The sequence below is a fragment of the Paralichthys olivaceus genome, chromosome 22, assembly GCF_024713975.1.
Source record: "Paralichthys olivaceus isolate ysfri-2021 chromosome 22, ASM2471397v2, whole genome shotgun sequence".
NCBI classification, from domain to species: Eukaryota; Metazoa; Chordata; class Actinopteri; order Pleuronectiformes; family Paralichthyidae; genus Paralichthys; species Paralichthys olivaceus.
Window position 1 is genome coordinate 11,817,123 of NC_091114.1, and position 20,280 is coordinate 11,837,402.

The 20,280-nt window shown below is 41.3% G+C and overlaps 3 protein-coding genes across 6 annotated transcripts; 2 read left to right on the top strand and 1 right to left on the bottom strand.

Annotated features, from left to right (window-relative positions):
* Positions 1-2,255: 2,255 nt before the first annotated feature.
* On the bottom strand, positions 2,256-4,594 carry cnpy4 (canopy FGF signaling regulator 4). Its single transcript, XM_069518864.1, has 6 exons — positions 4,459-4,594; positions 4,194-4,320; positions 3,609-3,705; positions 3,291-3,413; positions 3,083-3,200; positions 2,256-2,790 (listed from the first exon to the last, which is right to left on the bottom strand). Exons 1-6 carry the CDS (start codon positions 4,541-4,543, stop codon positions 2,657-2,659), a joined length of 684 nt encoding a protein of 227 aa, XP_069374965.1. The 5' UTR covers positions 4,544-4,594; the 3' UTR covers positions 2,256-2,656.
* Positions 4,563-14,936, top strand: LOC109645368 (calpain-5). Of its 4 annotated transcripts, XM_069518862.1 has the most exons (14): positions 5,224-5,968; positions 6,278-6,606; positions 8,845-9,029; positions 10,761-10,892; positions 11,005-11,216; positions 11,470-11,653; positions 11,729-11,922; positions 12,320-12,397; positions 12,486-12,909; positions 12,981-13,103; positions 13,181-13,377; positions 13,932-14,050; positions 14,521-14,657; positions 14,740-14,936. In XM_069518862.1, exons 3-14 carry the CDS (start codon positions 8,859-8,861, stop codon positions 14,914-14,916), a joined length of 2,148 nt encoding a protein of 715 aa, XP_069374963.1. In that variant the 5' UTR covers positions 5,224-5,968; positions 6,278-6,606; positions 8,845-8,858; the 3' UTR covers positions 14,917-14,936. The 4 variants fall into 4 exon arrangements, with proteins under 4 accessions (XP_069374962.1, XP_069374961.1, XP_069374963.1 ...); XM_069518861.1 differs by lacking the exons at positions 5,224-5,968; positions 14,740-14,936 and adding an exon at positions 4,563-4,704 and having other exon boundaries at positions 13,932-14,651; XM_069518860.1 differs by lacking the exon at positions 14,740-14,936 and having other exon boundaries at positions 5,214-5,968; positions 13,932-14,651.
* Positions 14,937-16,652: 1,716 nt separating this feature from the next.
* LOC138406620 (transmembrane protein 272) lies at positions 16,653-20,253 on the top strand. Its single transcript, XM_069519207.1, has 5 exons — positions 16,653-16,745; positions 17,874-17,955; positions 18,049-18,099; positions 18,196-18,402; positions 19,424-20,253. Exons 1-5 carry the CDS (start codon positions 16,668-16,670, stop codon positions 19,630-19,632), a joined length of 627 nt encoding a protein of 208 aa, XP_069375308.1. The 5' UTR covers positions 16,653-16,667; the 3' UTR covers positions 19,633-20,253.
* Positions 20,254-20,280: the final 27 nt, after the last annotated feature.

The window sequence follows — 20,280 nt, forward strand, 5'->3', positions numbered from 1 at the left end:
GTTGACAGGTGCTGGATGGAGATGGAGAGCAGACTGTTGTTCTGTTGCACTGGAGGAAAAAAAAAAGCTCACCGCAATCTAACGTTTCAAAGAACGATAGTGAAGAAGAACAGAGATTCTTCCTGCAGGTCTTTATCACTGTGTTGTTCTCTGGGCTTAAGATGCTGCAAATCCTCTTCTACTCTACCTCTCTCTTATTTTCTGCCACTTCCTGACTCTGCATTGTCTAAAAGCCCTTAATGACCTTTCTCCTTGTTATATCAGCGACCTTCTGTTTTCATTTCCCCCACCAGGTCACAACAACTCCTCTCTGTTCTCATTTCAAGTCTGAAAACTACAGGAGATGGAGATTTCTCTGTGGAATTCTTCCAGCTTTGGAACAGTCTCCTTCTCCGCATCAGGTCCAGCTTCATTATCCATAATTTTAAAGTTCTGCTTCTTGAATCTTGCTTTTGATACCGCTTTAGTCTGTCTCATGTTTCTGTTCATGACTATTGTAATTTTCCTTTCCTTTCCTTTTTAATGTTACGCCTTTTTCTGTTGTCTTTATTTCTAACATTGCACATCTTATCTTGTATCCATGCTTGTGTTGCCCTCCTCATAAATACATTTGACTTATGAACTAATAAGAACAAAAGCTGTTGCACAAATACATGCATTTGTCTTTATTTCATTAAGGTTGGTGTGCTGGAAATATAGAATATTAAACTATTTATAAAACTCTTCTGAATAAAGTTAAAAAGTGCTTAGCAGAAAGAAGAACACCTCTTCTGGAAATATAAGAGTGAGAGTTTCATGCTCATGTGTAGCTTTGGCTGACATAATAACTAATTAACCAACAAACACAGATGGAAACTTAACCTTCATGTCAGAATAATAAATTTAAAGTAAAAGATGAGCAATCAAAACAAGAAAAGGATAATAAAAAAATTAAGTTACACACAAAAATAAAACACACAATATGTCAAAGTTTTGCAATCAAAAAAATAATTTTCAGAAGAGATGAAGTTAAAGCTTAGTTAAATTATTTTATTGTTTTGTTCCGATAAGTTTCAAATTGCTTGTAAGAAATATTCAGCAAACAGCTTTGTGTTGTGCTCCTTAGCGCCCTCCTGTGGCTGGATTTTGCTTCATCGCTCATCACCACTCACCTACATATATATAATATTTATATAAACTCAATTTAAGTAGCACTTACACTTAAAGAGACAGAAACTATGAGTATAAAATGATAGAACATGAACAGATGTAAAATATAAAAAGAACTAGAACTGTACAAGTAAATAAATAAGGTTTAGTCAGAGTAAATAAGAGCCAGTGTCAATCACTGGTAAAAGCTTTTGTCCAAAGAAAACAAATATGTATATATAATTACATTTGATTTTCAAATGAGCTGGAGGAGTTATTTTCATTAGAGTCCAGAGACAAGAGGAATAAATAGGAGCTGTGAGACAAATGTTAAAAACTCCCACTCATGAAGGAACAGGCCTCGTTCCCTGGGCCCTCAGAGTGGATCGGGTAATTCTTTTGGCCGAGAATAAAATAAAAAGTTGTAATAGTAATAGATCTGCTCTGACAGTGTGTCTGAGCTCCTGGTGCAGGAGGAAAGCTTCGAGCCGGTGGAGGCAGAGCAGGAAACGAGAGTCGGAGCCTTTCAGCTCAGAGTCTGTAAAACATCTGTGAAGAGCACAATCAAGTTTTATCAGATTCAACTTCTGCCCTCATCAGTAATTTGGATTTTTATAATAACAGGACACAGGAACTGGATAGAATTACGCTGCCACCAAATGTGATCAGAGGAAGTCGTTTTAGTTTGGAAAATTAATTGGAGGAACTGCTGTAGACATAAAACACACAGGACTCATGGCCTGGTATGAGAGGGGATATCTCAGGTCACAGTCTGATGATGATGATGCCTCTACATTGAGGTCACTTTTACAAGTTTTAGAAATTTTACTTTTTAGTTTTTATACTTGTTCATACTTGACACTTGGTTCGTTTTTAAAGTTGCTGTTTAAATATATTTTTCTTGCTCTTCTACATATACACATCATCAGCTACACATCTGGAGCTGCAGTTTAAATGCACTTTTTAAATTCACACTGCACCAGACTGGCAGCTCCTTCCAGATGGAATTCAATCCTAGGTTGTTGAGAAGCTCGACAACAACCACTAGGTGGCAGCATCCAGCAACTAAGAACTTAGGAAGGTGCTATTTTAAAGCCTGTCATTGTTTAAAAACTACACATGCAACATTAATATAAAAAGCATTTTATTCAACATGAAAAACTGTACATATTGCATTTAAAGATCTTTAAAAAAAGTTCCTATGTACCATATAAAGTTTGCATGAAGAGGGATGTAACATATGTTTTAGGATCAGGGCTTCAAACCATGATCCAAATATTTGAGTGATTTAAAAAAGGTGCAACAGTTCATTAAAATAACAGGATTTTAGTGATAAATTGTATAAAGCATCATATCACACTGTTGTAACTCTCAATGTAAACTATGACAAGATTGTGGAATAAATCTGAAAACATGTCTCTCCGCATAATTTCAGTTTCCGTCCGTTGATTTGCAGATTTCCTGCCAAAATCTGAAGCTGAGGTTTTGCGTTGTCTTCTGCATTTGCCCTTTTCGAAAAATTCTTTCCTCACAGCTCCTCGTGTGTCTTTCCCTCCTCTTCCTTTCTGTCATTCGCTTCCTCCTCTTCGGCGCTGTTGCTCTCCGCCTCCTCTGCCCCTTGTTTTTTCCCCACGTCTCCTTTCCACATCTCGTTTAGACATTCTGAGAGAGGGAGAGAGAAAACAGTGTGGTGAGGAGGTTTCAACAAATTCAAGTCACTTTTTACTCCAGAATATCTTTTAATAAACGCTGTCATTAGGGACCTCTGTTTCCGATTCCCTCTAATTCCCAATGACCAATCAGAGACCGATTGATTCCTTAGACTTGAAATTACGTCTTTGCAGCTTAAGTTGCTGAATGAGACTTTCCTGAGTTTCCAAACTGAAGTGACCACAAAGCAATCTCCGTATCCACAGGATCGCGAAGCTGGAACCAGTCTCTCTGTGTCTCCTACCTTGCTCTGATGTCTTGAGGACGTGTGTCTCACAGAGGAAGTTCTCCAGTCTGTGGTCCTGATGGTGGAAGTACCAGTCCTCCACCACGTCCTCATACTGCTCCAGCATCGTCTCACACTGCACAACACGTAACACACACATTCACCCGAATCAGTACAACCTGTATTTCTATTTCTCCACCTGACAACAGGACAAACGGAACTCTACCTGTTTTTTCATGTCCGACACCTCCACTGAAGGCTCGTCCCACAGTTCGAACGGCAGACCCAGCTCCACTCTAACTCCTTTATGGACCAGGTTCTTCAGAGTTGTCATGGTCTGACTGGCACCCTGCAGCCACACAAGACATCTGGCTGTCAGTTTGTGACACAAATTTACAACTGATGATAAAAACAAGTGGGAAAGATTCAAGTTTAAATGTCTTTTTGTTCTTGGTCGTGGAACTCAGACTTTGTCCAACACCACACAAACAACAACGGCACAATGTTGAATCCATTCAAAAGAAAAGTCTTCTTCACACTTCACCTTGGCGTAGCGGAGGCTGCCGGGCCTCTCTGCGTGAACGTTGTACTGCAGGATGCGCTCACATATGTTGTCGACAGCCTCAGTCAGACGAGTCTCCCTGAAATCAAAGATAGAAGATGATTTCAAAAATATCTAACTAACGTGTTGATACAGAATTAAGTAAAGATTAATACTAAAAAAGTAAAAATAATAATAATTTATTTTAATGATAACTGTATACTGTATAATAACTATACAATATTACAAAATAATAAATTATTTTTGTATAGCAACTTTCATAAGAATTGCATTTCGAAGTGCTGTACATGCAATACAAAAATATATATATAAAATAAATAACGTTAAAAGAAATTAATAAAAGTAACATAAGAGCATATTAAATTGGCATTTAAAAGAAAAGGACACCATTTTAAAGCAGAAATAAAACAAATAAACTAGTAAAGAAAAAAAAGTTTCAGGGGATTTTTGTTCGTCGTGCATTGAGGAAGTTTTGTGAAAATCTTTAAGGGGCTTGATTTTGAAATATATAGATTTGTGAACAGATACTAAAGAAAACAAACACTGGAAAGAAAACCCTGGACTCACGACGTGTTGTATTTGATCTTCCTCCTCCTCTTGCCTGTGTCCAGCACCTCTCCCACCTCCAGCACCTCTTTGGATCGGCCTGTTTTCTGCAGAGCATCCTGCAGCTCCACCGACAGAAACTTACACACTGACACACACGTGAACAACACACGTGAACAACACAACCTTAAAAACCTGCACAGGCAGATCTCAGGACACCTCCATCTGTAAACAGTTAGCACCACAGCAGCTAGCTTCCTCCTCCTCCTCCTCCTCCTCCTCTTACCTTCGCATTTGTTCGGCAGCCTCTCGTCCTCGGTCGCTGTGACGAAGCTGTAGACACAAAGTAAAGCGAGAATGAAAAGTTTCATGGCGCCGGTTTGTTTTAAAAACTCTCGAGTGAACTGGAAGTTTAACTCTGCAGCGGCCACATCGACATTTCTCACTGCGCATGCGCGGTCGACGCCAGATGTTCGGATCCCAGGAGAGAAAGTCGATTGAGGAAAAGTCGAACTCAGAAGTCTGTCGAAAGGTAAATAAAGATCTCACATGTTTAATTGATTTTACTTTCTACAAGTCTGGTGTATTTTCTAGAATAGTTTTGTCGATGCATTTCAAATATTATAAAGATTATTATTCGTATGGACTTTATATATTTCTAAATGTTACATTATATATATATATATATAAATGTACAAATCCGCCAAATGGTTTAATAGGTTCATATGTTATAATTATCATGAACACATTTGCCCAACACACAGGAGAAGATGAGGAAAGTCTGGTGAGTTTGAATCCGCTTTCTATAAATAACAATATGTGACAAATGTGTTTTGAAACTGTACTTGTTTGTATTGAACATCTATGAATGATTGAAGAATCCAAGCTGATGAAGAACAAGGGTGTGTGTGTGTGTGTGTGTGTGTGTGTGTGTGTGTGTGTGTGCACATTCGTGTGTTTTTGTTTCCTCTTGAGGACTTTTCCTACAGTGGCCGAGAGAGCTCAAATTAAGAAGCACATACAAATAGGAAAAAACAACTTGCAAATTAAGACAACAACTTAATCAAGTTGACGACACGTGTGCTGCCATAACTCACTACACGTGCAAAAATTCTAAAAAACGAAAATGTGACATAATTGAAGTCTACTCGTCAGTGGTGATGGAACTTCGCAGCGCATCGAGCTACAGCTCGGTTCATCACATTTTTAGGTCCCCTGGAAACATTTCCTGATGTTATTAATTTTGCAATTTGCAGTGCGTTCCTGTATTTGCTTGTTATGTAGTAAATCGTTTGTCCATTGATGTAAAAAAAATATTATTTATTTATTCATCAATCAAATTTAATGTTATCAATTGCAATCAAACACTTTCTAGTTCATCATTAATGCAGCTGTTTCAGGGTGGTCGTGTAACCCACCGATGGGGAATAATTAGCCTGATATTCGGTGGTGAAGTGGTTAAAATAGACGCTGCTCGCCTGCTGGTTTCTCGGGTGTCAGGGGCAACAAAGTCGACACCAACAGATACACCAGGAGTCTGTGTGTGTGCGGGAGAAGAAAGGAGAGGAGAAGAGAGGAGGGAAGAGGAGAAGAGATAAGGGAGGAAAAGAGAAGAGAGGAGGGGGAGTCACAGAGGCCACGTTAACACGAGGAGAGAGGAGAATGTGCACAGTCACCAACCAGAGGAGAAGAGGGCAACAACACACTCCTGGAAAACACATTAGGTGATGTTCTCCAGTAGCAGAGTGCTGTGCACACAAGCAGGTGTCAGAGGATACAGCGTCTGAAACTGAAGAGTAAGTGCACTAAGTGTTGTGTTGTAGTGCTGTGAGGGTTTCCATGGCTTCAGATGTGAGTTATGTCACCTGGTGTCTGTCTATTGTCTGTGTGGAGGGAGGTAATGTTACACAGCAGCACACACACACACACACACACACACACACACACACACGCACACACACACACACAGATATAGGAGCTGGGGTCAGGCAACTTGCAGCACTCCTCACATCAAGCTGCTCTTTTCTCCAGCAGCATCACGGAGCTGTTGTTATGAATGCACTTTTATATAATTGCATTTCATCGATTCTTTTTTTTATATCCAGTTCCTGAACACTAAGAGGAAATGAGAACCTGGTGGAAATGAATCGAGCGCTCCTGACAGATTCAGAGGAAAGAAGAAGAAGAGGGAGGAGGAGGAGACGTTGGTTTCTGACAGCTGACTCGGAGCCAAAGAACATCGAGAGGACATGAGTGGACACACGATGGGGGGTTTCACACAAACACAGCATGTATAGTTGTGTCTAAAGAACAAACTATTGGACTCCCTGAAGGACTTCCTGAACGACCCGAGGACATGAGCCTGGGTCTTTACAGCCGGGGATCAAGGATCAGTCTCATCTCAGGAAAAGCAAGCGGACAACTTGACCTAAAGGTGAAACACTCGACCTGCACCAAGAGAAATGGTTTATAACTGTGTATCCGTCAATATCCAATTAATGTATTTACTACTAATATTTGTATTAACTCTAGGGGCTTGTAATGATTGAATGATAATGATTAGTAGTGTAAACAAAAGATTCATCTTGACACTAGTCGAGGACTGGATCACATTTAACACACACACACACACACACACACACACACACACACACACACACACACTCAACCTCTGTATCAAGGGTATAATGTTTTCAGATGAGCGATCCTTAAAAATTAAGTAAAGTTAATGTTAAGTAAAACTTGTATTATTATAAAGCCTATATTTTCAATGAAACATACAAAACTTATTCTTCACTTACAAAAATCTGTGTTTGGTTAGATTTATAAAAGCAGCTGCATTTTGACTTGTTGTTTGTTTAACACTTTTTGGATATTCAGTTTCTAATCCTCCAATTTAAGTTGAAGTTAAATTAAGAAACATAATTTGCAAAGCGTCTATGATCAATTTATCTGATGAGCTACTTTTATGTCTCTTCTCTTCTTGCACAAACAGTGAAGCCGGCTTTCATTTGATAATTTTAGTGACTAAAGATACTGTGCAGATACAGAATAATGACACTAAAAAAATTAATTAATAAGATGGCACAGAATAACATCAGGCTTTATTGATCCACATACACAGGAATCAACCACCCAGCTTTATGTTCAGTAATTTAAAGTAGTTTCTGAATCATTAAAGTCATGGCAATGCATCAACTAGTATAATATAATAAAAAATATAATATACATGGTGAATTTTCTTTGTATGTCTCTGTCGATATCTAAAAAACGCCTCGAGGGAATTTCTTCAAATTTTCAACAAACGTTAATTTTCTGCTCATGGATGAACTGACAAGAATTTGGTGGTTGATGGTCAAAGGTCAAGGTCACAGTGACCTAATTAGAAAGAATAATGTATGTAGACTGAAACTGCACAGAGGCGTGCGTTAATTCTTAGTTCATAATGTAAGTCATGAATTTCTTATGCAGTGATAAATAATGTGTTTGGAAATCGATGTTTACGTGAGAAGTTTTCCTGCTGCTTGTGTGTGTCTGTGTGAACGTGATATAAGACAAACGTCTCTTTTAAGCGATGACGCTGACGTGTTCGGTATCTGCAGCCCAAGCACCTGCAGGGTTTCATCTGTGTGTGTGTCCTCTGAACAGCGAGGCCCCATGACACACACACACACACACACACACACACACACACACACACACACACACGCTGACTAAGGGTGCACAGCAGTTCATATCACTGATGACTAAACCTTACCGATGTCCTCACCCTATCCCCTCTCCGTAACACACATCCACTGATATACTCACACGTACACAACCACACTCTGCGGGACTTCCCGCTTCCTCAGAAATACACAACCCAGATAAACTTTGCAAACACAGATATCCAGTGTTTGATTTGTATGGAATTGTGTAGAAGTGGCGGGAAATTACTGTATTGACAAGTTCCACTGAAGTGACAAAATAAGATAATCCTTTATTAGTGTGGGTAATGTGTCACATCACAGATTAACTGAGTAAATACAGTGATGTTTTAAGTGTAACAACATTGCACGTATATTATATATTGAAATTGCATGGACAGAAAATTATTATTGCACAAATTAGATTAAATTAATTGTAAACCTGAGTGCATTTGGTTTGTATTCAGAAATAAAAATGTTAGATATAATTCCATATCTCTCTGTGTTGCACAGTGGGATCCTTTTCATTCAAATTTGATATATTTATTTGGAAGCAATAAATATGATTCGATTTATGTGCATTAAACTTTGTGCTGCAGGACTTTTTGGATTTGTATGCAAAAATGCAAGTTTCAGGTTTATTCTTTGGAAAATACACAAAGAACTTGAACATTATCACAGCACTTTCTCTAACAATAACATGTTTACCTGCTGAATTGTAAGAGACCTCTTTAGGCCTTTAAATGCATGTAGTCAATATCTTTTAAAACATAAAACAACGGGGCAATTTAATGAATGAAATGATAAGAAACCAAAACACTCAGTGTTTTTATAGACTTCTTAAACGTTTGCTAAACGTTCTGTCAGTGTAATATGACTCTACAAGTCGGGGTTTGGTAGCTCGACTCTCTCACATTTCAACCCCTGCAGTTATTTTTCATTTTTTTCCATAAACCTGTCACATTTCCATTTCTTTCATTCCTCAGGCCTCCTCCGCTCAATGAGAATGCCCGAACGAGTGAGTGACTTCCAGGGTCAGAGCTTTCACAAGCTGAGGCGTGACTGCCTGCGTCGGGGCGCGCTCTTTAAAGATCCCCTCTTCCCCGCCACTGCCCAGTCCCTGTTCTACAAACGGGAGCCTCCGCTGGGACTGACCTGGAAGAGGCCGAAGGTGAGTCGGTGTGACGTGGAGGGAGAAATGGGAGGATGGGGGATAATGGATTGGAGGACACGTATTAAATTAGAAATGAATGCGAAATATTTTCCAGAGTCGCAGCAGTTCAGGCCTCTACTACAGAGTTATTTTAAACATCTAAATAAAGGGTCTCACTCAGCATGTTACATTTCCATCAGATTAGTTTAATTAAAGCACCTTCTATTATAGGACAGGCGTCAGGGAGTGAAACCTTAGCTCTGCAGGAGCAAGTGGAGCAGGCTGCTGACGGACCTCTATAGTGTGTTTGGGTGTGTTTGGGTGTGTGTGTGTGTGTGTGTGCACTTGACTTGAGGAAAGGCAGCAGATATTTTAGTCCAGATGTTTTTAGCGCAGTGTTTAGATGGGTGTAGCTGTGTATAAGTGTTTATTGTGGCTACACTTAACCAAATGGCCTTTAATGGTGGTGTCATGCACTAGAATAAACACAGTGGAATGAGAAGATAAACCCAAGGTCAAATTATTTATTGTCCAGTGCAGATAAACAGGCTACTTGTTGTGTACGTTAAGAAAATGATCACTTTATAACAGAACAGTTTTTTTCATGTTTTGAGGAAATGCAGAAAAAACAGTAATTTCTAAGTTTTTTGTGTCACTTTTGAGATATACTGCAAATTTCACTGAAATTAAAAATGTCAAGTCAATATCACAATTTTCTCTCTGCTCTCCGTCAGTTTGTTGGTTCACATCCTTGGATTTCCTCGGTTTTGCTCCCTGATGTTTCCTGGTTTGTTCCTTTGGCTTCCTGTAGTTTTGTGAGTTTTATTCTGCCAGCAGCTTGCCTTATTAAATTCACATATTTGCTTTTTGTTCTGCTTCTTGTGTCCTGCAAACTGGAAACATGACACCAGCTGTATATGACAACAGCTCCTGAATCAAAAAACGAGAAGTTGAGACACACAGGAGGCAGAAACATTGATGGATTAACAAAAAGGCAAAAAGTTGTTGATTTAGTTAATTGATAATTAGGTCATTGTCTACAAATTCAGAAATGTGTTGTGTGTCAGTGGTGTTGTGTTCCTGATGCTTAACTCTGGTATTTGTCAGCGTTTATCAGCAGGGAGTTGGATGATAGTGTGACGTCCGTTGCCTCTAACACAACAAACACACAAACATTAAACTCACACCAAACTCCGTCCAGTTCTCAATCTAGGTGGCCCCATGTGCTCATCTCCACTCAACATGAACTTAAAATCATCGTAGAGCTGGTTTAGAGTTACAGTGAAAGAGGTTATGACCACCAGGAGCGTATCGTGTGTGTGCGTGTGTGTGTGTGTGTGTGCGGCAGCAGTTCTGCGGTTACCTGACTCTGTCCAAACTGAGATCAACAGGTCCCCACACACAAGATCTGTCTCCTCAGCAGAGCTCTGACACTGAATCAGCTCCCAGGACTCATAAAACACTGAGACGCCGCTAACTGCTGCACTCATTAATCACACGGCTAATTCCACATCTTTGCTAATGCATCTGAAGTGATCAATATTTCATATGTCACTCATATCTACTTTTACTGAATGGCTTTTACATTTATAACTTTTATTGTTCTGTTTGGATGAAGCATTAATCTATTTTTTGTCTTTGATTTTAAATGTATTATCTGCTATTAAATAATATTTGACTATTAATGAAGGTTTAGTAGTATTTAGTAGCTAAACAACCACATATTGATCTTTCTTCATCACAATCCAGGAAATATGTAAGGACCCTCGACTGTTTGTCGATGGCATCAGCACTCGTGACCTGCACCAAGGCAGTCTGGGTAACTGCTGGATGGTGGCTGCCATTTCCTGCCTGGCGTCTGAGCCATCCCTGTGGAAAAAGGTTGAGTATTAGTCTTCTTTTCCTTCCTTGCCACTTGTTATCCTCTTCTTTATACCTTTACGTCTTTCTTTGTTCCTTCTTGTCGTCCTTCCCTCATCTCTCCATATCCCAGGTCATCCCTGACCACGTGGAGCAGGAGTGGAACCCCAAACGTCTCGACTTATATGCGGGAATCTTCCATTTCCGGTTCTGGCGCCTCGGACGTTGGATGGACGTGGTCGTGGATGACCGTCTGCCGGTCAGCGGGGACGGGGTGCTGCTCTTCTGCCGCTCGGCTACACCGCGAGAGTTTTGGAGCGCCCTGTTGGAGAAGGCCTACGCCAAGTGAGTGGCAGTGAAAAAGGCTGGTTGGGCTCCTTTGTGCCATCAACAAAAAACCTCCCAGTTATGCGGATATTTCTTTATTTACCACCTTAAACAATGACACTGTCATTTAACATTGGAGAAACTCCCAAGCAACACCTCAAATAACTGTCACAATAAGTATGATCATGATTGCGTTAGTCAACCCCCTTTGGAGGTATAAGACACCAAGACTTAATGGGTCACTGTGCCACCCTCTTGGCTGCCTTCATAGGCTCAACGGCTGCTATGAGGCCCTGGAGGGAGGAAACACTGCAGAGGCCCTGATCGACTTCACCGGGGGAGTTTCAGAACCCCTCAGTCTGGATCGCGAGGCCCACATCCTGCAGAGGAGGACGTTCTTCCAGACGTTAGCCAAAGCCCACGAACGCAAAGCCCTCATCACCTGCTCCATACGGGTACGGCCTTCTGTCCTGAGAATGAACGACTCTTTAGAAACTGGATGATGGGCTGAAATGTGTCACATCTCTCAGCCAGCAGAGGGGGAGACAGTGGAGTCGGTGTTGGACTGCGGACTGGTGCGAGGTCACGCTTACGGGATCACAGCAGTGAAGAAGGTGAGGCTGGGAGAGAAGCAGCTGAAGATGGGCGGGACGTCCAGACTCTTCATGGTGCGTATGAGGAACCCGTGGGGGACCACACACTGGACGGGTGCCTGGAGTCAGAGGTGAGGGCACAGTGAACCCTGCAGGCACCTCATCTCCCACATGTTAGGCTGCTGGGTACATTACACGTTTTGCAGGAGCTCAGGGAATTAAATCTCTACTGGCATTTAACGTTGTCAGACATTTTTAATAACATTTTACAACGCCACTGCAACTTCTTTGGACAATATGTGACATTTTACAATAGCCATGGAAATGTTTTACAAGGGGACATCTGCCATTTTCATTATGAAGCTCTGAGAAACTCTTGAAATGGCCAAAGCGGAGCCATAAAGATTTTCAGAAGTTGGAACACAGCTTGTATTTTTCATATGTCGTTTCCATCGTGTTGTACATTACAGCTTTGCTTTTTTTTGTCCAGCTGCCTTTGACTTTACCGGTATTGCACGCCCCCTGCAGGTCACAGCAGTGGCAGCAGATGAGTCGCGCAGAGAGGGAGAAGATGGGCCTCGTAGTTCGAGACGTTGGGGAGTTCTGGTACTTTTGTTTTTATTATTTCTACTAATTTATTTGCGTTCATCGTACATATTTTTGCTTCAACTTGTGTCGGTTTCCTCTCACTCAGGATGGATTTCCAGGATTTCTGTCACTACTTCACAGACGTGGTGGTGTGCCGGCTGGTTGAGAGAGCTCTGCTGTGGCCGAGCTCTCATTGGAGAGAGGTCCGCTGCTACGGGGAGTGGGCCCCAGCTCCTAACACCCCCGGGTCACCTCCATGTACCATCTCCCACACCAGCTACGAGTTGACCCCAGGGAAGAATAACATGAAACCTAGAGGGCCCGAGAAGCGCGGGAACAGGAAGGAGGCCCGGCTTGGGGAGAGCCAGCATGGGGGACGGAGAAGAGGAAGGCAGGATAGGGCTGTGAAAAAAGTGATGGAGGATGACGATGGGGGAGAGGGGGATGGAGGTTGGACAGCACAAGTGGATAAAAGGAGTCGGTGTGGAGGGTGCATCAACCATAGAGAGACGTTCCTGCACAATCCACAGGTAGAAGTGGAAGTGTTTGAATCAGAGCAGAAAAACATAAGAAATGAACCTGGCTTTTTCTTCCTCGACAGTTTATGTTTGAGGTCAGAGCCAAAGAGGAGGAGGTGCTGATCTGTCTGCAGCAGGAGGACAGGAGGGTACGCAGGAAAGATGGAGGAGGAGAAAACCTGCCAATCGGCTTTGAGGTGTTGAAGGTGAGCGATGACTTGTGGACCAGAACTTGCTTGTTTCTCAAATTCTGCAAAAATTCAGTGAATGGTGTCGTCTCCAGGTGGAGGTGAACCGCTGCAGCCGGGTGCAGTGTGTGGTGGAGCAGGCAGCCAGCTCCATCTACATGGACTCCCGTAGCGTAACGCTGAGGGCAACGCTAGCTACAGGCCGCTACGTCGTGCTGCCAACCACCTTCCTGCCGGGCGCAACCGGATGCTTCCTGCTACGACTCTTCTCCCATTCCCACGTCAGACTCAGGTGTGAAGAAAATGAAGCCAAAACATTTTGATCACCCCCTAGTGGCTGGCTGCTGTATACACCCTCCTTGTCTTGATATTATACAAAAATAGCACAAACACTGTACTAAAGTGTGCAGGGAGGGTTAATGTACGATCCACACAAACCAATGTTGCTACTACGAGAAATCCAACTTACTTCCTGTGGTTTAGAGGATTTTATCCAACATCTCTGAAGCTACAAACGTAAAATGCCATCTACAATTTTCACAGGACTATGTACTCTTATGTCGTTAAATTATAAAGTACTTATTAATAGAACTTATGTAGATTTGAAGTTGCTTTCATATCACGTATATACAAAAAGTAAAAGGTAAAGAAAAGTTCATTCATGTCGACAAATGTAATCGGTTTATATTTTTATCAACACATTCTTCTTCTTTGTTCGGTTCAATGGGGCGTGGCAACCGTTGTCAAGGTGCCAAAGACAATGAATGAACACGTTTTGGTATCTTTTATTTCCTGCCAGATCTTCAGCTTCCCTCTGTTCTTTTTCAACCCTTCTTCTTCATGCAGGGAATTGAGGGAGGATTTGTCGCCTCCCTCTTTGTTCCAGTGTTTCCTACCTCAACCTACGGTGGTGACCACCGTCCATCTCCGCAGGGCATCAGGACTCAGTCCTCCGAAAGAGAAAGGTGACTCGGGACACATCTCCTGCATACTGACAGGTGTACAAATGAAAACAGGGCAGAAAAGAAAAGAAAAGAATGTTTTTATGTCAGTGGCAGGGGCATTTTGGTTTTCGGCTTGTTTGTCTGTCCACATTCTTGTCACCACAGTATTTCAAAAACATCTTGAGCGAATATCTTCGGTTTTGTCAAGAATGAGCCGTTTGGAACGTGGTGGTCAAAGGTCAAACTCGCTGAGGCGTCACAAAGCACATTTATGTTTTTTGAACTCTGGGTCTCAGGAACACCTGCAGAAACACGTTTCAAATTTGGTGAAAGCATTCACTTAAACTCACAGATAATTAGAATTTCGTGGGCAAAGGTCAAAGTCAGTGGGACTTTACAAAACACTATACAAGTCTAACAAGTTTGTGGCCGCAGAGAGACGTGTCCTCTTGTTTCGTCCTCACAACTTCCTACACTGTTTACGCTCACAGCTCCAGATGTTTATGCCGTCGTGAGATGTGAGAACGACACCATCAGGACGCAGGTGTTCAAGGCGGAGGGAAACCCTGAATTCAACCTCCGAACCATCTTCTACAGGAGACACCCCGACACACACATCTCCATTGAGGTATTCACACACACACACACATGCACACACACTGATAATAGAACACGTTCTAACGATCCTCATCTGAATCTGTTGTGTGCAGTTGTGGGGCAGAGGTCTCCTGTGGGACTCGCTGCTCAGCGTCGCTCGTCTCCAGACGACGGAGTCTGAGAGGACTCGGAGTCATGTGATTGATCTGCGAGGCGACCAGTCCGGCTCGGGATGCCGAGGTTGTGTCCACGTTGAGACGTCCTCCAGCGTCTGCCTCACCGACTTGTGACAGCATCGCCCAGTTGCCCTGGTAACTACATAACAAGCCATGGCAACCATCATCTTCCCTGCTGCCAAAATAAAATCTTTTTGTGTGTTGTTTTAATATTTATTAATCTTGTCATCATTGTTTTCTCCTTTTTGCTGTAATATTTATTTCCTGTTGTTTCCATGTTTGCATTTTGATTAAATGATTAAAAAAACCTCTTTTCATATCAATGTCACAAAGTTTTTTGGGATATTTGAACCCAGTTGAATAATAAAACACATCAACAGAGGTATTTCAGGAATGCGTTCACTTCGGCCTTTAGCTCAGAGAGGTGTTTCGCAAGAGACAGGTTTGTTTACTCACTGCTGCTGACGTCTGACAGCTTTGTCTCTGAGAGTGATTAGAAAAGACCCGGTCAAACCGATAATAGACTTTGATTCTGTGAGGGTAAATAGAAATATATATATAAGTTTAAATTTCACACCTGACTTCATTCGATATGTTCTTCACAGTAGGAGACTTGTTTTGCATTTTTGTATATTTTATATTTTTTATTGATGCACTGACATAAGCAGTTCATATAACGTTATAAAATAATTTGTCCACTCTGCTCTCTATCAAACAACTTTCTGTCCGGACGCTCTGAGCCAAGTCCACACTTCAATACACACTCTACAAACTAGAGATAAACGGCGGCGACTTATTCAACTGTTCTCGTTTCTGATTTGACTGCATTTGTTTATCAGGAGGCTGAGGCTGTTACTGAGTTCTGCTACAAAGTGAAGGATCTGAACATTCCTCACTTGTGACAGAAGAATTCAACATGTTGCAAGTCAAGGTTTTACTCACTATGACTGTGTTTAGTACTCACTACTTTTATTTATTCTATGTTACCATGTCAATCAATTATAATTCACTCACCTTTATTTTTATGTGTTTCGACCCACGAAAAGGAAATATTTAACATTTTGGACTACAGACCCATGTTAATTGAACTTTTTCCTTGATGGATAAGTAAATACATTTGCACTCTTTGAATAAATCAATTCCTGTTTTAGAGAACACAAGGCGTTTTATCAGAGGACAAAGTTTTATTTATTCAATTTATTTTATTGTACTCAAGCTAACTTTTTTTCTATATCTTTTATGTAGTAATACAGTGTTCATTTTACATTTTGCACATTTTGTAATCGTCATGTGTGATTGCTTTACAGAATTTTCTACAATATGTAATAAAGAGAAAAAACTGTGTGCAGTAGCCTACACAATTCAGACTATAGCTCGCAAAACAATTCCTGTTTTAGATCATTTAAAAGCATAATTTGGGGATTTGATGGAATCGATTGTTCTGCTCCTTTTAGCCCCAAAAAAACATTTATTTATGAGGATAAATTCATAAAGAAATGAATGAAATAAGAAAGATTTGAAAAAAGTCAATCTTACTCATTTGTATTTTATTCTACTGGATTTAACTTGATGCATGTTTTCTGTGTATATGTTCTTAGGGTTCATTCCACAGACATTTTTGTGATGATGTTTGATTTCCATGTTCATACAAAAAATGTTTTCAAAAAACATAACACCCTTTTTATCAGCTGACCGCGTGAGCGCGCCTCCTCCTCCTCCTCCTCCTCCTCCCTTCCTGTCTGTGCGCGCTCCCGTCAGGTGCAGTTTTGCCCTGTGCGGGGCGCGGTCCCGTCACTTCTGCAGCCGGAGACAGCTGGTGAGTGTTTGGACACATCGACTGAATTTAATGCAACTAATACTGAGTTATGTGCAAAGTGGACGGGTCCGGACGAAACCCATTATCGGACAGTAGAAGTTGGTTCTGTGTCTCTGGTGTGTTTCCGGTAAAATAACAGAAATAACGAGACGTTTTCTCACATCAGGTTTGACAGCTTCAGTTTCAACTTGACACAAGTTGGACTGAAACAGCCTGGACCCATTTCTGTGTGATTTGCTGCTTGTTGTTGTTGTTAATTCGCCATAAACTACAAAACGAAACTAAGACAAAAACGTGTAGCAGAGATACATCAATATTGTTTAAGTTTGAATAATATTAAGAGAACTAGTGTGTGTTTTAGCCTCAAACTAAAACAGTGTCAGTCAGTGTTCTATGTTTTTATCTGTCTGTTTTTTAGCTTCACACTTTCTTTAATTCTCTTCTCAAGTATTCTTCATTTTTGTTATCTGTGTTTTAGATAGATATATAGATAGCTGACTTTATGTCTATAACAGTTAAAATGATAGACAACCTGTCTGTGGTTTAGCCTCAAAATCTTGTCAGTCTATCCATCTATCTATCTATCTATCTATCTATCTATCTATCCATCTATCTATCTATCTATCTATCATTTTCTTTAATTCTCTTTAATTGTGTTACGTCTGTTGTTGTTGTGTGTATAGACAGATAGATAGACAGAAAACTAGCTTCACACCTTCTTTAATTCTCTGTGTTGTACACTTGTGTGTATAGGTATATTAAGTTTTACCTTCCCACACTTTCTCTAATTCCCTTGTGTTGCGTGATGTTGTGCACAGGTTGCTTCTTGTCGCTGCTCTTCCTGTATTGTTGGTGTGACTGGCTCACTGTAGGAATGCAGGCAAACTGCTTGTCCGTCAGTCGATAAGTAACTGTAGTGTCCCAACTGTGTCGCCCTGTGTGTCGATGGGGCAAAAGTCAAAGTACATGTCAAAACATTTCAAATTAAATTAAAGATGGCTTCAATTTTTATTTTTTTCCCAAGTTTTGCTCCAAATGTGCAAGATGGCTTCATTTCTGGATAGTGGGAACGTGGCGTCCATCTTCATACGCAGTCTATGGCTTAAAGTTAACATACTAATATGCTAACCCTAGCTCGGTCGTCCCGTCTCATCACCTCATGATATAGAGTCTGCTCTGAAGTTACTCTGTTTATTGAAAGTGCCCCAGAGTTCAAGTTTAAAATTTATTCTCAGGTGTTTGTCTTCCTCTGCAGGTCGGAGCCCTCGTCACTGATACAATGTCAGGTCTTATACAACGCATCCCCCGCCCTCCTAAACCGCAGGGACCGGTACTAGGTGAGATCACACACAACTGTGTCTCAGTTTAATAACGAGGCTCGAGAAAAGAAGCAAGAGTTGACGATTGAATCTATTTTTTTCTTCTTTCAGGATGTTCAAAGTTTTTCGGTTGCATCATTCCCGTTGCTCAGATTGCAATTGGTGAGTGAGAGATTTGTTCGAGTATCTGTAGCGGTGAAGCTGCATTTTCCTGATGAGTATGTGGACTGACATGTCTCTTGTCTCTGCGTCCACCAGGGTCAGTGTATCTGGATGACTGTCCGGTGCAGCCCTACATCCCCATCTATTTGATCGTGTCGGGGGTTTTCGGCCTGATGCTGGCGCTGCTCTCCTGCCTGCCCTGCACCCAGCAGCCCACAGATGGCAGCACCAACCCTCTCAGTCGACTCTGCGTCTTGTGGAACTCAATGACGTCTTGCTTCCTCTTCTGCTGGTTCATCGCCGGTGAGTTTTAAGAAGCGGTGGGGAGGCGAATGAGCCGACAGACAGGGAAACCAAACAGGGGAAGTGCAGTGGTTGGCTCAGGTAGGGTAACCCAGATGTCCCTCTCCCCAGCCAGGCTTTCCAGATTTTCCCGGGGGGAACCCGATTAGTTCTCAGGCCCGATGGGATATGTAGTCTACCACTGCGTGCTGACGTCACCCCTCGTCTGAACGCTCCAGACGTTTTCCTGTTGTTGTGAACGCATCTGACGCGGACAGTCTCCCGCTGCGTTCTTCATATGTGAAAGGCAAAATCTGGAAACTCTGCAGTTCATGTATGAAAACAGCCGCAGTTCCACGAGTGGTTAAAATCTCAATTTAAAACTATACGTCTCAATGGTCTTTTAATTTATTTTTTTTTATAAACCCTCCAGTTTTTTTCCTATGATGAATACCCTGGGGTATAAGTGCAATAAATCACTACATGGAATCCTGATCACTGATAACAGGAGCGGGAATTATTTCTTCCATATGATTTATTTAGAGGTTCACAGGAAATCACATCCTCACTTCCTTCAACGGAGGCGCACCAGTTGGAGAATCCACACACTGCAGACGCATGTTTGAACCACTAGATGTCAACCTTGTGTGCCAGACATCTAGATTGACTTATTTACGCATTATATTGTGTGAATAAGCTTCAGCTTCATTTGTCACTCGGTCAAATGTGACCTGAATCAAGTGAGTTCAACCTTCACAGAAGCAAAAGGAAGTAAAAATGTCCTCCTCAGGTTATAAGGCTGGATCCGACACAGGCGTCTCCTTATTTGATTTTCTTATACATGATATGACTTGTGATGAATAAACAAATGCTTAAGTATCCAGTGTTAAAGTCTTTCTGCTCTGGGTTCGCTGCTAATATACAGTTAAAGGTCAAAGGTCACAATGACCTCATGAGTCTGGAAAACAAACGATTCATTTCCAGTTCTCTCTCCTTGTGTCATAAAACCATTCACGGAATATCTCTTATTTCTTTTTTTCAGGCAATGTGTGGATCTACTCTATTTACGAGCCTGAATACACCAATAACTCAACGAACGTGGACCATTACTGCAACAAGACGCTCTACTTGTTTGCCTTCTGGATCACAAATTTGGTCTACATCCTGTTCGGCCTGATCCTGGTGTGCGGCTGCTGCGTCATGTTCTGCTTCTTCCTGTGTGGCCGAGCCGACGCCGACGACCACATTTAGAGACTTTGCGGGACGTGCGTGTCTTCTGCGTCATGTTAGGTTTTTTTGTCGCACAAGTAGCGAGGCTGCAAGTATCCGCTGAATGAGCTGAACATTCCTATTTAACTCACTGGAATTATGCTGTAAAAACGATGGAGAAAACTGTTTAGCTGTGTGAGAGGCACATCGTGTGCAACAAGACGAATCAGTTTCATAACCTCTGTTTTGGCAGCTCTGATACAGATTTTAACACTGATTATAAATAATGATTCCTAATCACTGAGCCCTCCCTCACTTGTCTTTCCCAATATGATTTGTTTATTATTCAGCCAGAAAATTATTCTCAAGCTTTGTACATGATGAGATGATGAAATGTCTGTTCTGTGTGTATTCATTTCAATCATAAAACAAACTAATTTAATTCACTGTACTCCTCAGTTTCCCCCCCATGGTTTCTTACAGGCCAAAAACCCACATATGTTACCATGGTCAACTTAGTTCGGGGGTTTGATTCCATTTTAGAAAAATTGAAGATGATTGCGATGAGTTTTTAATTGTTGTGGAATGTATCTTTGAATGAATTATTAAATGTATACTTGAAGTTGATGAAATTTAAATAAATTATTGGAAATAAAATTCAAATGGGAACGAGGGGATTTGTGTTAACGT

What these genes read in the sequence shown, in the direction of transcription:
- LOC109645368 (XM_069518861.1), top strand. Translation starts at nt 8,859, where the DNA reads ATGAGAATGCCCGAACGAGTGAGTGACTTCCAGGGTCAGAGCTTTCAC. An exon ending in TGACCTGGAAGAGGCCGAAG is followed by an intron (nt 9,030 to 10,760) that starts GTGAGTCGGTGT and finishes ATCACAATCCAG; the next exon opens with GAAATATGTAAGGACCCTCG. An exon ending in CATTCCCACGTCAGACTCAG is followed by an intron (nt 13,378 to 13,931) that starts GTGTGAAGAAAA and finishes TTCTTCATGCAG; the next exon opens with GGAATTGAGGGAGGATTTGT.
- LOC138406620 (XM_069519207.1), top strand. Translation starts at nt 16,668, where the DNA reads ATGTGCAAAGTGGACGGGTCCGGACGAAACCCATTATCGGACAGTAGA. An exon ending in CGTTGCTCAGATTGCAATTG is followed by an intron (nt 18,100 to 18,195) that starts GTGAGTGAGAGA and finishes TGCGTCCACCAG; the next exon opens with GGTCAGTGTATCTGGATGAC. An exon ending in CTTCTGCTGGTTCATCGCCG is followed by an intron (nt 18,403 to 19,423) that starts GTGAGTTTTAAG and finishes TCTTTTTTTCAG; the next exon opens with GCAATGTGTGGATCTACTCT.
- cnpy4 (XM_069518864.1), bottom strand. Translation starts at nt 4,543, where the DNA reads ATGAAACTTTTCATTCTCGCTTTACTTTGTGTCTACAGCTTCGTCACA. An exon ending in AAGATCAAATACAACACGTC is followed by an intron (nt 3,706 to 4,193) that starts GTGAGTCCAGGG and finishes CTTTGATTTCAG; the next exon opens with GGAGACTCGTCTGACTGAGG. An exon ending in CCTCAAGACATCAGAGCAAG is followed by an intron (nt 2,791 to 3,082) that starts GTAGGAGACACA and finishes TCCCTCTCTCAG; the next exon opens with AATGTCTAAACGAGATGTGG.